Source organism: Ambystoma mexicanum, chromosome 6p (genome assembly GCF_040938575.1).
Source record: "Ambystoma mexicanum isolate Mex_15411 chromosome 6p, UKY_AmexF1_1, whole genome shotgun sequence".
Classification (NCBI taxonomy): domain Eukaryota; kingdom Metazoa; phylum Chordata; class Amphibia; order Caudata; family Ambystomatidae; genus Ambystoma; species Ambystoma mexicanum.
Window position 1 is genome coordinate 665,423,041 of NC_090935.1, and position 15,945 is coordinate 665,438,985.

Below are 15,945 nucleotides of genomic sequence, written 5' to 3' on the forward strand. Positions count from 1 at the left end.
ATCATTTGTGGGATCGTCCGCCTATATATTGGACGTCAACCAGAAGGGTCTTGGTTGAAAGTTCAATTATATGGGAAGAGAACAGTGCACAATTTCATTGCATCCAATCATGAAATGCACAAGGTCCCCAAAGATATGCAACAATTTATGGAAGTGAATTTTCTTTCAATACTTAAGGAGTGCTTATAATCAGCTAATTTAGAAAATCATTTCTCCACAACGGCATTCTTACCCGATAAAGGGAACTTCCTCCAATGATCCAGAGTAGATCTACTTTTCCTGCTAATTCCCGCGTCTCTAGGAGCTCTAAGGCACCATCCAAACTGTTTGCAAGATAATGAGCACCTGGTGGTGGAGCCCTTAAAAATAATAGTTGACAGAAGAATTACTATGCGTTCACAGGCAATTATTTCATTGATAACATGCAACATTTGAGAAATGAGACTTGTGTCAATAATGGAAGAAAGATTTATCTTCCAAGCCTACTGTTATACAAGAGAGGACCCTCTAACAAGAGTTGTCCTAAAACCATACTTAGTACATTCCAATATACTTTCTCAAAATATACCTAAAAGGGATTCTTAAAGGCGATCTGTACGTTAATGTGGTTGTGTGTGTGGTTGTGTGTGTGGGGGGGTGAGGGGGTACCCGCAAGGAGGATAATGCATGAAGATGGCCTAACACACTCATGTTTAGGGTTGGTCTGTGGTGTAAGACTGTACACTTGGATTTCCTCTTTTGAGATAGGAAAACATTGCAGCAGTATGAATCTCTGTGTATAGAATTAGTTTATCTCTTATGCATGTGCAACTCTCTTCTTTGTGCTAGATTTATCCTAGCTCCCCATTTAAATCAGTGGAGTGAAGTTGCAGTATAAGAAGAAAAGGAGGATGGAGGCCATCAACAGCTCTCTTACTAGGTCAAAAATAAATAAAAAGGAGCACTACAAACCTAAGTTTCAAGCTTAAGGATTACAAATGTGTAAACAATAGATCGATCATTGGCCAATAATGCAACAGAATATCCACAGGCAAGAGCCTCCATTTTGAAAGGGACGAAAATAGAACACAAACATTCTCTCAGTGTGCAGAATTTATTCTAACGCGATGCAGCTCCATACAATTAAGTCTATAGCTGAAAATCTCTCTGCAGGATCATGCACTTTTCTTGGCATGTTACATTAAACAAATACCCAGATCACTTATAATCTGGGGTACACATGACTCAGTTAAGGGGTTGTGCAGTGCAATAGGCAACATAAGTCTTAGAGCCTTTCCACTGAGACCTAGAACCTACTAGCCTGCATCTCTCAGCAGAGCTGAGATCACAAACACACAGCTTGCATGCCACAATGCACAACCATTGAAGTCGACAAACTGGCCCCCGGAGTATCTCTCAGCGCCAACACAATCTCCCTTTTTTTGGCTTTGGCAAATGTTTTGTAGGGCACCACAAAATTGCCAAAACAATTGTACAGAAGAGAGAAAGAGGGAAGAGGGGTTCTGAGTATGGGTGTATCGAACTTCGGCTTCGAGTAAGTATTAGGCCCAATTTCAGCTGAAAAACAGTTATTCGGCTTCTGCCAAATGTTTCCTGAAATACTTACTCGAAGCCGAAGTTGTTAAAAAAAAATGTTTTTTAATTATCTTTTTAAAAAAAAGTTCTCTTCTATGGTTAGCAATCTTCTCTCTGTGGGAGGGATGATCGCAAATCCTAGAAAGTAAACAGCAGGAAAGCAGCAGCAGCCAGTAAGCTGTTAGCTTACTGGCTGCTGCAGGCAGCGCAAGGAAAAATACCCTGAAGCATTGGGACAGTGTACCGAGGCGCTGAGACTGGAAGAAGATGACCAGAAGATGATGCCTGAGGAAAGACGGTCATCAATGCGGCATCAGGTAACAGTCTACCATCAAGGAACAGGCCCGTTCCCTGCCCCCCCTTACCTTCTCATCACACATCTCATCCCCCCGATCCTTGCACCGTCTCGGTGCATAGCACTTTACGTTTCCAACCTTCCTCTCACCACATAAACCCCTTAAATTATTTGTACGCCATGCCCTATTTTAACACATTCCTTGACCCTATGCCTCTGCCTGAAAATTGCAGACCCACGTCAATGAAATTACCTGTACCGTAACCGATCTCCCTCACCATATTAATGTTTCTAAATTGTTTGCGTGCCCTGGAACTTCATGCATCGTCAATCCAATCTACACAAACCATGAAATGTTCCGTCCCTGTGCAACTCATGCCCAGCTAGACTTTTGTATTTAGGAGGTGACTCCCCCTTCCCCGTTTCATGGGCTCAAGTGAACCCAGTCCCTGCCCATGGCACCATTAAACCTGTCGGCCCCAATGTCCCCACATCGTCAGTTAGCTAGACGATTAAACCATATGCGCCATTAAAGGTGCATGATGGTACTAGTGGCCCACTGGACAGTGATTTCCTGCTGAACCAAACATTCATAAAGTAAACGCACAAATAGTAAATTGGTGTACGAAAGCTTTTAGCTAATTTTACTTCTAATCCTGCCACACTGAGGCAGACATGCCAGGACAGCGAACAGAATAGTCCAGCAGCTTTAGTTAGTGGGAAAGCCTCTTTAAAAATAAACTTAGTCATGAGCTAAATTTTTAAAAATGTTGCCTCTGAACTATGAGATTGTGTTGGTGTTTTGTTGTAGATAATCTGAGCAAGATTTCAAATAAAGCTATTCCTACAGAGTTTCAAATAATTTGCTGTTTAACATCTGAAGGTTAAGATGCTCATACAATGACTTAACATCCCATCCCAGTGCTAAGGCTTTCCTGGGGGAAGGGGTGGGGGGATGAGGAGGTTCACTTTGATCTGTGACATGTTATGGCAGACAAGGTTGCTGCTGCTTTTACCTGTACAGCCTGTGCTACACCTGCTTGCTTTTCTTGCTACACCTGCTTGCTTTTCACAGCAACGACCCCTTAGCTGCACTTCCAGCCCTGTTTGAGATATGGCATAGAAATGCCAGTCTGACAGCAGCATTTCTAACCTCTGCTCTCACACTTAAAAAATAAAATACACAACAGCGTCAAAAATGGTCCATACAGACGAAGGGGAATGGGTTTCCATTGTTACTCATTTACATGTACATCAATGCGAATTTAGGATGCAAATTGAAATGTGCAGAAATGCCCGGTTATTTGTGCAAATGCTCAAATGGGGTTGAAAAAGGGCATCTGAATGTGTGCATCCATGATGCATGCATTCACATGTTCTTTACTGTCTTGCAAAGCAGTATTTCTCATGTGCTGGAAAATATATTTAAAAAACCAAGTATTCGGCTCACTATTTGGCTTCGACTGAATACTTTGGCTAACTATTCGGTATTCGGCCGAATAGTAATTTCCCTATTCGTTACACCCCTAGTTCTGAATGGAGAATATCTAGTTTCCATTGCAACCGGAAATGCCACAGCATTAAGATGCCAACTCACTGAAGTTTCTTTTCCCAAACTCCTCTGCCGTACTATCCAATGAGGAGTTTCCCAACAATATTTGCTTCAATCAGCAGTTTTGTAAGAAGCGAGTCAGGGGCTAGCCTTTCCATTTCCCAGCTGTGCAGTGATCTGCAAGGTTGAGATATTGGGCTAGTTTGCATACAAATGGGCTTTTTTGGGCTGCTTTGGACAGCCGATCTGTTTTTAAACCACCTGAAGCTGCCTCTTTACCCCTACCCACCAACCCCACCCCCTCTCGCTACCTCACCCACCCCACTACATGTGCTGGTTGGGCTAGTTTGAGCTGTTTTAGGCTACTTTTGACGAGTCCTCCCTATGCTGCTTTATTCTTCATGCCCCAACCAACTACCATCGCCCACCCACCCCACCGTCTCTACCCTCACCCCCATTCTTTCTACCTCCCCCCACCATTCTACTTATTGACACCCACCCACCCACTCCACTTCCGCATTCCTCCAAACTTATTACCACTACCGACACACCCTACTCCCAATCACGCACCTTTACCCTCCCACCACCCCCCTAATCTCTACATATACCCCCTCTGTACCCCCAGCCACCCACTCTACCTACACTCTCTACCCCCACGCGCTCGACCCCCAATTACCCAACTATCCCCAACCCCAGCCACTCTCCCCACCCCGCCCACCCCTCCCTCTACACCCACCTGACCCCCCCTACTGTACCCTCACCCCCTCCCCTTCTATACCCCATCCACCCGCCCTACACCCCTCTCTAACGCCAAACCACCATACCCCCCACTCACTCTACCCTTTTAGTCAACGCTACCTCCTCTCTTTTCTCCCCCATGCACCCTAACCCCCCCTTCTCTCTAGCCCCACCTACACCTTTTCCCCTACCCCCTCTATCCCACCCTAAGCCTTCTATTACCCCACCCACTGCCTCTCGTCCGGTCTCTCTCACACTCACTTTATTTCTTACCCTTTCTTGCTCATATTTCCTCTTGCTCATCAGCAATGGCACCCTCTATCAATGGCTTCCTCCCTTGGTCTATTCCCCTGCTCATTCTCTTGCTCACCTGCACCCCTTATTGCTTCCTCCTTTGAAACTTTCCTCCTTGCATCTGGTGCCTACAAATGCAAAGAACAGCAGTAAATGCCAAAACTATTGTCTTTGCCAATGCTTGTCTCCCTTGGATGGAAAAGCAAGGGAAACGCAATGGACTAACGCCGTTTACAAAGTACACAGGTGTGTATATACATATAAAACTGACAGTACTAAAGATTTTAAAAACATTCCGACTGCACCATGCATGGTAAACATAAATACAACCACCATCACTCAATTCCGAGATGTTTAAATAGACAAAGGCACCTTCACAAAGAAAACTACCGTGACCGAATATTCAACCATCACGTAGCATTCAGCAGGGCCTGGAAGTCACTAGCAACCATGGGGCACTGCAGCACGTGCCATTTCTTCAAGTTGAGACCTAAGTTCTGCGGCTCCTCAAATGAACTGTAGGAGAGCATGCCATCTATTGGGTCTAACGGTATTCCTCACGCACACCAGGTAAACAGAGAATGCCTGGCTGTGCGGGAAAATAACTCACTGCGATTCCCTGTGCCGGCTAACAGAACTAGGGACGCAATGGAGGAACTGTCGTATACCCTGTTGCAATGTGTACACCTGGAATGCAGGCGACGACGGAAAGAAGAAAGAAAATGGAGGTGGCAACTCGATAACTCGTGCGGGGTCCTCCTCTGCCCTCCCCCGTGGGTAAGGAAAGAGGTCAGCCGAAATGCGGCAAAATGGGGAAAAGCCTGCAAAGGGGCCAGCAAAGGAAAGGGGCGGGGGATGCCCCTTTATAACGGGCGGGCTGCTTACTGCAGGTAGCATCCAGCCTCTGCAGAAGGACGCCCGCCCGGATAACGAAGGATTTTGTTTTTTGGACTCATGGTCTCGAAGTGCTGCCAGAAGTAGGGCGGACCGGCCGGAGGACCAAGGAGCTGGTGGAGCAGCCGTTGCTGCAAGGATCAAAGCAGCCGGGACAGCCAGAAGCGAAGGAGGCGGGACGTGGACACAGAAGTGAAGCCACGGTACCGGCGCTGCCTGGAGCGCCCGTAGGGAAGGTGCAGCAAGGAGCAGAGGAGCGCAACGGAGCAATCAGCGCTGCCAGAGCCAGAAGTCAGCCCCGGAGCAGCAGAGCAGTCGAGCTTGGAGGTGAGAGGCCTGGGACCAATGTGAGACAGCAGGCTTCGTCAGAGCGGGAGAGAAGTCGTAGGCGAGCGCCAGGGACCCCCACCGGAGCAGGCGTTGCCGTCCACAGCGGAACACAGTGACGGTGAGAGGCGTCAGGGGGCATGAGGCGCAGCGCTACCGGGGAGACACCTACACGGCAGAAAGCAGGAACATTGCAAGGAGAACCCGCGGCTTGAGGTAGGCCAACCGCAGGGGGAAGGAGTCGCAGTGCCTGCTTGACCACAAAAAATCAAGCCGCGAAAGGGTGAGGGAAGAGGCCTGGGCCCGCCTGGGTGAAACTTTGGGGAGAGCTGAGGACATCGGGCGGTTGCATCTTCACCCGGCTGCAAACAAACTGCCATAGCGCGTGCGAAGCCAACAGGCACAATAAGGTACGCAAGTTAATCTTTTTTCCAAAACTGCACGATCAGCTGCCTAGCAAAGTGAGGCTCACAAGTTCTGTGCGTTGACTGAAACCTGTGCAGCCAAAAAACTTGCAGAAGGGGGTCACAGAGGCCTGTGTTTAAGAACTTTTGGGATATTACTATAATGGACATAGAGGCATTTATGGCGATGGCCAGGATGGCTGCTGCAAAACACGGGCCCAATTGGATGGAAGCAATGGTCCCTCAACGGGGGGACGAACAGGCTGGCCCTAGCCAGAGGGTGGATTCCCCTCAAATGTTCCCCAACAGTGACAGGGAGAAGGCCTTGAGAGAATTTCAAGGACTGGAGGGAGAAGAGGTGGTGGAAGACCACGGCGAAGAGGAGCCTGCAACAAAAACAAAGAGAACCATGACGGAGAGGGCTAAAGCAAGCAAGGACCAAGCCATGACCAGCAAAAAGCCCAGAGCGACCGGGGTGAGAGGGAAAGGAAGGGCGCAGGAGGTTGTAGCTGTCCCGGCACCTGCAACTGCCAAGGCTCCGGGGAACCGTGGTTCACCGAGCGCTCCTTTAACCAGACTGGTGGTAGTGGCTGAGGAGGGGCCCACATCCTTAGAGGCAATGAAAGGTATGGTCATGCAATGTATGCAAGCATGGGGAAATGGGGGCACTGGTTAAGTGTTGAGGGAATGTTAATTCTTTTTATCAAATAGCGAGTAAAGCGGCAGTTGTACAGCAGCAAGGGGTAAATCTGGTGCCAACGGGGCTGAGGTCAGGGGGTTACCAGGCAGTTACCTTACACAACGCAGGCCTAACAAGAGGGGTGGTCCGGTTGCCTGACTTCAGCAGGGGATTACCATACTAGTGCATTTGCTGACTCAAGCTCCTTAAGGGGGGTTAATACGTTGCCTCAGGAGGGGACGACACTGGCAGGGGCACAGCAGGGGCCGACATGGTGGGGACAAGGGTTGTCAGGGCCTGGAGCTCAAAACAGTGGAGCTGCAACATGCCGGTCAACATGTCAGGCTGGAATCCGAAGTGAGGGAGGATCTCGGGATGTGGGAGAAGTTTTTGGAAGATTTCAATGGGGTACTACTGCAGAGGGGAGAGTGGACCAGCAGCGACAGGCTCAGGCTATTCACGGATTCATCGGGTTCTCTGGGTTTTGGGGCAATCCTGGACAACAATTGGTGTGGTCAGGGTTGGCCAACTGAGTGGCATCAACAAGGGATCACTAGGGACGTCACGTTGCTGGAGCTGTTCCCCATTGTGGTAGCCTTTAAAATGTGGGGTGAGCAGTCAAAGGACAGAAAGGTGTTGCTCTGGTCCGACAACCTGACGGTGGTCCAGATCATAAATCAAGGTTCATCTAGCAATACAAGGGTTTTAAGACTGCTTGGAGAACTCAACAAGAGCATGCTGGCATTAAACATCTAGGTCAGAGCACAACATATTCCTGGGGTCAAAAACATAGCCGCTGATTCTCTCTCTGATTTACAGTGGGAAAGGTTCTGAGCGAACTGTCCAGGAGCCAGCGAGGCGATGACCCCATTCAAAGCTCAGTGGTGGGGCATGTTTGGGGCGTTCTGAGATCTCTGATTCACATGGCGCTAGCTCCAGGCATGGCAAGAAGATATAAGGAATGCTGGGAACGGTTCTTGGCCTTTCAAGAGGAGGTTTTGTCTGAAGGGCAGAGTGATCTGCCAGCAAGGGCCTTTGTGGGCTGGTGCTGGCTTGCTGGGAAGACCAGAGCATGGATGGCCTATCACTTGGCTGCAATAGCCCATTATTTTAAGTTTGGGGGTAAAGGTGACCCCCACAAAGGAACATTACATTATGATGGCCATGAAAGGCTGGGCAAAGCAGGTGGTAAAAAAACCTGATGAGACGGCCCATCGACATTGTGAAACTGCATAACTTGGTCAAATGCCTAGGGGAGGTGTACCATGACAAATATGAGAGGGTGTTATTCGAGGCAGCCTTCACACAAGCTTTCTTTGGGGCATTTAGAGTTTGTGAGCTGGTCCCGGAGAATAGGGATGCTAAGGGAACAGGGTTTCTACAATGGGGTGATGTGCACATGGCAGAGGGCCGGTTAAGCATGTTACTAAGGAGGTCTAAAACCGACCAAGATGGGAAAGGGTGTACAGTGTCTCTCCGACACATCGCGGGTAGTAAAGTATGCCCAGCAGGGGCAATGAGAGCTTATCTCCAACAGAGGCCGCTGAAGGGGGAGGTGTGTCCTCTTCTAATTCACAGGGATAGGTCCGCATTGAGCCACTTCAAGTTTAGCAGGGTCATGGACATGGCACTGGGAAAAATAAGGGATACAAAAGAGGTGGGACACATTCCTTTAGGATAGGGGCGGCCACTTCAGCTGCAGCCATGGGTCTGGGGGCAGAGGCCATCAAGCAAATCGGGAGGTGGAGATCAGGATGTTTTAAGAGATACGTCAGACCTGAGAAACTGTAGAGTTAACATGTTGCCTTCTCATCCCACTAGCGGTGGCACGGAGAAGGAGGTCCGTCTGGGTAATAGGACACTCTTTTGTGTCAAGGGCTGGGGCGAGCTGGACGGCGGAACAGGAAGAGTTGATGGCCGGTGAATTCAGGATATGGTGGCACGGGGTGCCTGGGATGAAATGGGCACAGTTGTAAGGGCACGTGCGCAAGTTGCTGGGTAAGCATCAAAAAACGGACGTCTTGGTCATACATCTGGGGGGGGGAAATGATTTGACAAGCCTGGGGAGGGGGGCTTTGATGAGGGAGATGATGTTCTCGTTGCAGGGACTAGCGGCACAATTGGGAGAGACGGAAATCATCTGGTCGGAAATAATCCCGAGACAGGAGTGGAGGGGTGCAGAGAACCACTCAGCGGTGGAAAAATCTAGAAGAAAATTTAATTGTGCAATGTCAAAATTCTGCAGGGGCTTCCCACAGATCAGGCACGGCCTGATTAATTTGAAATCCCCGGAATATTATTTTAAGGATGGCGTACATTTGTCAGCAATGGGGATGGATCTCTTTTACTGGAATATCTGCACAAAACTCCTGGAATTATAAAGTAAGGAAAGGGGGAGCCACGGTGGACGGGAACCCACCGGTGGCGTGGCGGTGTTTGGGCGACCAAGCACAAGAGACAGACTCCGAATGAGCCAGGAGACAGCCGGAAGAGTCTTCGCTCTTCTCAGACCAGCGCCACTTGGGAGCCTAAGCGGCAGGGGCGTCTGGTGGTAACAATAAGGGCTCAGCTTCCCCCAAAGAAACGGCGCGCTCCCCGCCCAGGAACACCTGTAAGGGCAGTCGAGGCTAAGACACAGAGGATTGGGAGAGTTGTGCCTACGGTGGACCTTGTGGAAATTAAGGGGGAAGCAGGTTGTTGGACACGAAGCAGTCGCCGCATCTTCAGAGCTATTTTCAGCAATGTGTGGTTTTATGATGTGAAAATAAATCTGCGGCCTTTTTATGCCAAAAAACAAGACAAGGCTCATTTTGCACTTTACTGGGGGAACAGAGGAATGAGCATGTACAGTATTATGGGTCCAAAATGGACAGATGCATGGGTTATTGGTCCCCTGGAGGGATTCCAATTTTGAAACCGGAGATGTGCGTTACCCATGCATTCATTTACCTCAATTCGACATATCAACTGCTTAAACGGGACCAATGCAGGCAGGGGAAGAGACTTTTTTTTAGCATTGGCCTAGATTAGAGAAACAACAGTGGACTGGCCCTTTCTTATCTATGTATTTGTTTGTAATGTGGTTTTGTATTGCTGTTGCGTAACACTGCATGTATTAGCTGAATACAGCTGCTCACACTGAACATGGTTGCTACCCTCAGTCTCAGATGTCAAAGCTTTAATTCTACACATGCTGCATTTATATGTGCCGTTTTGTAAAATGACTTGGATGTTATGGTGCTAGTGATGAATACATTCTATTCATGGATACACTCATTAATATGCACAGTGACATTGCCCCTTTTTGGGATTCTAGGGTGCCTAGCGGGTTGATCCTAAAACCCTCTTGGTCACCTCTGCAGCACGCCCTCCTCATAGCAAGGGATGATTGCATGGCTCACATGACAGCAACCGCCCACATAAAAAGAACCCCACCCCTCAATTACACAGGGCACCCAGGGCTTTTCCCATTGAGTCATAAAGGGAGGAATACATCACCCATAACCCTCCTGGTTTTGTGATGGAAAATCGGGACCGGACTAGGAAATCACATTCACTGTTCGAAGGGCAGGAGAACTGGGGGCAGGGGAGAATAGACTAGGCCAACCCATAGAGGTACTTTCCAAATATAAGTGACTATATAACTGGAGAACACACACTCAGTGTCCATAACAGGGGAGAAAGTGTACCCCCTTCACTTCTTGATACCAAATGGAAAACCCCAAAATTACAGTCTCTCTCAACCTAATGGTGATTGTAAGATTACAATTGACCTCAGGAAACCAAAAGGCCGAAAGCACTCTCAGGGGGAGGTGTGTGTGTGTGTGTGGGGGGGAGGGGGTACCTTCCAGCTACAAATAGGGAGGGAATGCTGCAGGAAGCGGTATGGCTGACTAGTTAAAACACCTCGGACAGCATCCGTTTCATTGAGCACAACCCCAGCGGAACTGCAGGAAAAAAGTTGCTGCAGTCAATCACAGTGGAGCCATCCCCTGCAGTCACCATTGTTGACTGCTGTCTTGAAGACCAGCCAGCCATGGGAAGACACCAGCACATTATAAAAGCAGTTCCCAACCCAGTCATTTAGTGGGTTGCTGGAGAGGAGATCAGATGGCGTTTGCAGAGTGTTGGGAGAAAAATCAGAGTGTGGGGGGGGACTGATAACATTGTAGGGCGGGAGAAATAGGTGGAGCGAGCCAACAAGGAGGAGGTGGTCTGGGAGAAAGAATGGGGGAGAGAAATAAATGTGGAGTGGAGGCGATTAAAGAGTGGAAAAAGGAAAAAGGATTAACAGGAATAGTGTTGTGGGTGGTATAGAATTATTGGAGGCGGACGGTAGAGGAGAATTGACAGGAGTAGGGGTAGAGGAGAATTGACAGGAGTAGGTTGGGTAGAGTTAAATGGGAGGTAGGAAAGTTATTGGAGGACGTGGTTGAATTTAAAGGAGGAAGTTGAAGAGTTTTAGGAGCAGCTGGCAGTATTGTCGGACGCGCTGAGCAGAGCAAAGAACACGTCAGGAAGTTGAAGGAGGAGGATGGAGGATGTATAAAGGAGGTGGCAAGAGAGGTTGGAGAACTGCAGAAAAGAGGTGTGCAACATCTGTGAGGTGGAAGAAGTCAGAAGGAAAAGCTCACGGCGGGAGGATGTACGAGCTGCTTCTGAAGCTTTTCAGAGGGACGTCCCTATGGACGTCATCGGCAGAGTAGCCACGCAGGCCTCTTCCTCTACATTCCGCAGGCATCAATCGCTTGAGGTCAGCTTCAGTTCTGATGCAAGCTTGGGCACCTAGTCATAGAAAATCTGTGTTGTTACTAAATTGCAAACCACCCGTAAATGTACGTGCTTAGAAAATCTCCCAAGTATGGAGGAAAGGAGGCGGGGTATCGGAATATGTAAAAGTTGCTCACCTTAGTGACTTTTGTCGCCTAATCCATAGTCACGGTTCCTCCACCCACCCTAAAAAATGTAGGTAGTGTGAGGGGTAAGAAATGTAAGGCAGACAACTTTGTGAAGGTTTTTCAAAATATGCAACTTTATTAACTCAAAAGGTTGGATAAATGCCCAATTATCCCTACCATGAAGAGGATTTCTCTGCCTAAAATAAAATAAACTTAACACTAGCAAAAGGTCTCTGTCCCTCCCACTTATACATGCAGTAACTCAACAAGGTAAGGCATGGCAGTTCAAAGGCAAACAAATATAACAATTAAGTTCACAATATGAGAATAGTCTCTCCTTATAATCTGTGTGAATTTCCCTTCCCCAGATTTAAGCAGGATTCTGTACCACAGTTCCAAAAGAAATCCTGTTTTGTAATAAAATAAGAAATAATGATATTCGGCATTAGCCAATAGCAATAATTAGACTTAAATACATAATAGTATAAAATATAAAAACAAAAACTCAAGAGTCTACCATACCTTTTGAGTCCCTATCACAAAGATACAAACATCAGATATACAATTCAAGTAATTGAAATTCATAAATAAAAACATTGCGTTTGTAATGTCCCTAGTTCCGAACTTTCCAAAATAAGTTTTAAAACACTATCTTCCAAGAGTGTTCAGCATTGGACATATCAACAAGAAATGTAAAATAATCTCTTCACGTCCTAACCCACATGAGCATTCTTTGTGGACACTCAGCCAGGTCACTCCTGCTAACAATGGCAAGTTATTTAGGCAAACCACGAATACGGTTTTTCTTTGCTCCAGGGATCTCAGGTGGCTTACGGCACCTCTCTCGATGATGTTCCAACTTGAGGCACCATAAAATGACATTGACGGAAGGGAGCATAAGGGTCCACCATACCAGCATGTTCCAGCCCGATAGCCTTATCCCCAAGTTCATTCTTCATTTCATCAAGGCAATTAATTTGATTGGGTATGATACACCACTTATTTATCAGACTACTTCCATATTTGTGCCATGTATATTTCTCTTTGGCTGGTGATGTAAGCATTTCCCTCACAGCGTTTAACCCGATGGGGTTTGCGATCAGCAAGAACTGCCATACTGTGCACCCCAAGTTCAGCTAATAGAGCGTCCACAGGCACACTAAGGCCGATCCGTGCTATGTTCCTTGGAAATTAATTGTGGACCACATCCAATCTCGTGCAACTCAAGAAGCCCCATATTTTACAGCCGTACAATGCAGAGGCGTGTACTTTAGCATCCATAAACCTTAGACATTTCTCCATTCTCTTGCCTCCATAATTATAATCGAAACACCTCAGACCTTCAAAGACTGTTTGGGTTTGTTTTCCATCCTTTTAATCTGGTGAACCCAGGTGCCATTCCAGTCGGACAGAATTCCTAGATAATCGTTTTCTCAACTAAAATATTTACATTGTAAAAAGAAGTTTGTATGGGCAATCAACAATGTCCAAATTGGACGATCTTTGTTTTCTCCTGATTCAATTGAAGACTCTGCTCCTTAAAGAACCTTGCTGCATAATTTAAAGACCCATGTGTATTAATTAAATCAAGGAGAGCTGTGTCAAAGGCATACATTAGTGGCCCATATTTTGTAGTACCATTTATATATGCGGATTGGTCTACATTAGGAAGTGATATTGGTGAAAGTCTGATAAAAAATAAAATAAAACAATAGTGGAGCAAGGGGACACCCATGTCTAACCCCTTTATTAGTAGAAAACTCCATGGAATAGCTCGCCAGGCCTGGGTATCTTACAACAGCTGAAGTTTGTGTATACAAGTTGGATTAGCTGGAGTATTCCTTCAGGCACCCCCAGCCTGTTCAATGTTTTCCACAGAATTGCCCTATCCAAGGAATCCAATGCTTTTGATAGATCCAGGAATGCAACATGCCTGATCTTGGCATTTTTGTTATAATAGTGTTCAGCAGGTAATAGTCCAACGTGCTATATCCTTTTCTAAAACCAGCCTGATTTTCGTAGAGCATATTATTAATCCCTGCCCATTCTTCTGTAAACATTTTACTAGTACTGTCAAGCAAAGAGATAAGCCGGTAGCAGTCTGCATCACTACTTGAGCTTTTTTTTTTTTGAAAAATCAGTACAATTATGCTCTTCTTCCAGGACACCAGAAGCATCCGAGAACTTGCTATAGCATTGAAAACCCTTGTCAAGGTGGGAACCCACCAAACAGGGAACCACTAAATAAATTTGACATTAATACCATCTGGTCCCGGAGCTTTTCCGCCGCTAGCTGCCATCAGTGAAACAACGCCTTTTTCTGAAAATTGTGGACAGTCAATGACAGGAGCACCAAGTACTCTACTAGGTATCCCAGCCTGTGATTAATTAAGATACCTGCGAAATGGGAGCTCCAGACTTCGGGCTTCATCATTCATTGTTGGCACTGATTTTTGACCCGTTAGCTGCCATCCTCCAAAACCTCTGCATATTATTTTCTCGGATCATTTGGTCCAAAATGTCCCCCTGTTTTTCTGTGTGGTCAGCTTTTTTCTTTTGGCATAGGCTTTTGCACCACAGCTTTAATAAAGTTTCAACACAATTCTTTGCAACTCCAACTTGACAACAAAACGTCCAATACTTCAGAATTATTCACCAAAGTATTTTCTCTTCCACTTGTAATAGTAAGAACTCAAAACAATCTTCTTCGCATAAACCAAGAATATTTTTTTAGTTCATCGGTATTAACATACATGGTCTGTCAGGATGCTTCTGCAACAACATATTAGTTCTGAAGATATAAGATACATTTGCAGCAATGCTATACAGTTCTTGCTTCAACAATGAAAGTGTGTCAGGATAATTTGTTAACAACATTTCACAGCGCTTCAACTTCGACCTGGTTTACTCCCTAGCCAGGCCTACTGCTTCAAATGTCTCCGATATGGTATACTCCCTTGCCAGATCAGCAATGTATAAACAACAAGTGCCTCTGTGGATGAGATCAGCTTACAACTTTGCAGTGTTCCTTGCTTTACAACATCAGGTTTTAAACAATTCTTCAGGGAAGGTAAGATTCACATTGGTGCTCTTTAGTACACTTTTGTTATTTCCAAAACCTCCAAGTTATGCTCCTCTCCTTCTGAATAGCTGTTACCAGAAGGACAGCCTTCTTGCCACTTTTGCTACCCCACTTCTTAATTAACCCAATACCGACAATGAATTGGTTTTCTTCTGATTCCTCCTTGGCTTTGGCAATGTGGGCTTATACCAGCTTTTGTAATGAACTTTGTTAGGCACTTCTTCAAACCCAGGCAATACGCTTTACAAACTTTAGGACTTTTATTTGCCCCCTCCTGACTTTGGCAATGTTTGTTGGTTTTAAATGTCCTTGCTTTTACTTGGTTTTAACTTAGCCAATGGTAGTGTTCATTACGTTCTAGAAGTATTGCCCCATCTTGTTGCTGGGTTTTAAATAAACTTTCATGCTTAAAGTCACAACAGTTGGGTTTAAATAATAATTTTCGGTTTTTTGCCAGTTCGGTGTTCAAAATTGCCTTTGGACTTATTTCCCCACATACGCGATTTCTTTTTACTATTCAAGTTACTGCACCAAGCATGCAAGCGGTCACAAGGTGCTCCGGTGTCACAATCAGTTGATTAACTCACCGGGTAAGCCGTTGCGCATCCGTTTCCCTCGCTGTTCACAGGTTCTTTGCTTCAGCTGCTCCTCGCGAACCGGCAATCTGCTGGTTTCAGTCTGCTGCCGCCTACGCCACTTACACACAGAGCTACCTTTGCTCCAGAGGCTCTCTGTTGCTCGCTTGCCACCGGAGACAGCTTTATGGGGAGGAAAGCATTCCAAACATTTGCTTCTCGCTGTGCAGCCTCTGCAAAACAGTTCTCCAGGGGGCAAGCGTCCCTCTGCGATGCTTCCCGCTGCATGACCTCTGCGATTAAAGCTTCTGGTGGCAAAGAACCTCTCAGGAGCGGCTACTGCTCGCCACTCATCAGTGGTCCCGTCGTCTTCCCTCTCCTCCAGCCTCTGCTGCAATGTGGAGAGTTCACAACTCCACCTACGACTCCTGCTCTGCGCTGTCTCACTAATGGCCTGAGGGGGCCTTTTAAGCCTCCCAGTCTCCCTCAGGGGTGGGTCATTCTCATTAACAAGCTGCACTTCGCAGTTCTGTTCCTCTTCAGCCCTCTTCTTCGTCCTAGTACTTCAGGGATTATGGGACATGAATTCCCTGATGCAAAAATCAGTTTGTATAGCTTGATTTTTGGGTCTC

The 15,945-nt window shown here is 46.7% G+C and overlaps 1 protein-coding gene across 1 annotated transcript in view; it reads right to left on the bottom strand.

The window, feature by feature from the left end:
* Positions 1 to 15,945, bottom strand: part of DHFR (dihydrofolate reductase) — a 293,866-nt gene that overhangs the window by 197,871 nt on the left and 80,050 nt on the right. Inside the window, exon 4 of the mRNA XM_069627553.1 lies at positions 233 to 359. Coding sequence (XP_069483654.1) covers positions 233 to 359 — 127 coding nt within the window. The remainder of the gene's footprint in view (positions 1 to 232; positions 360 to 15,945) is intronic.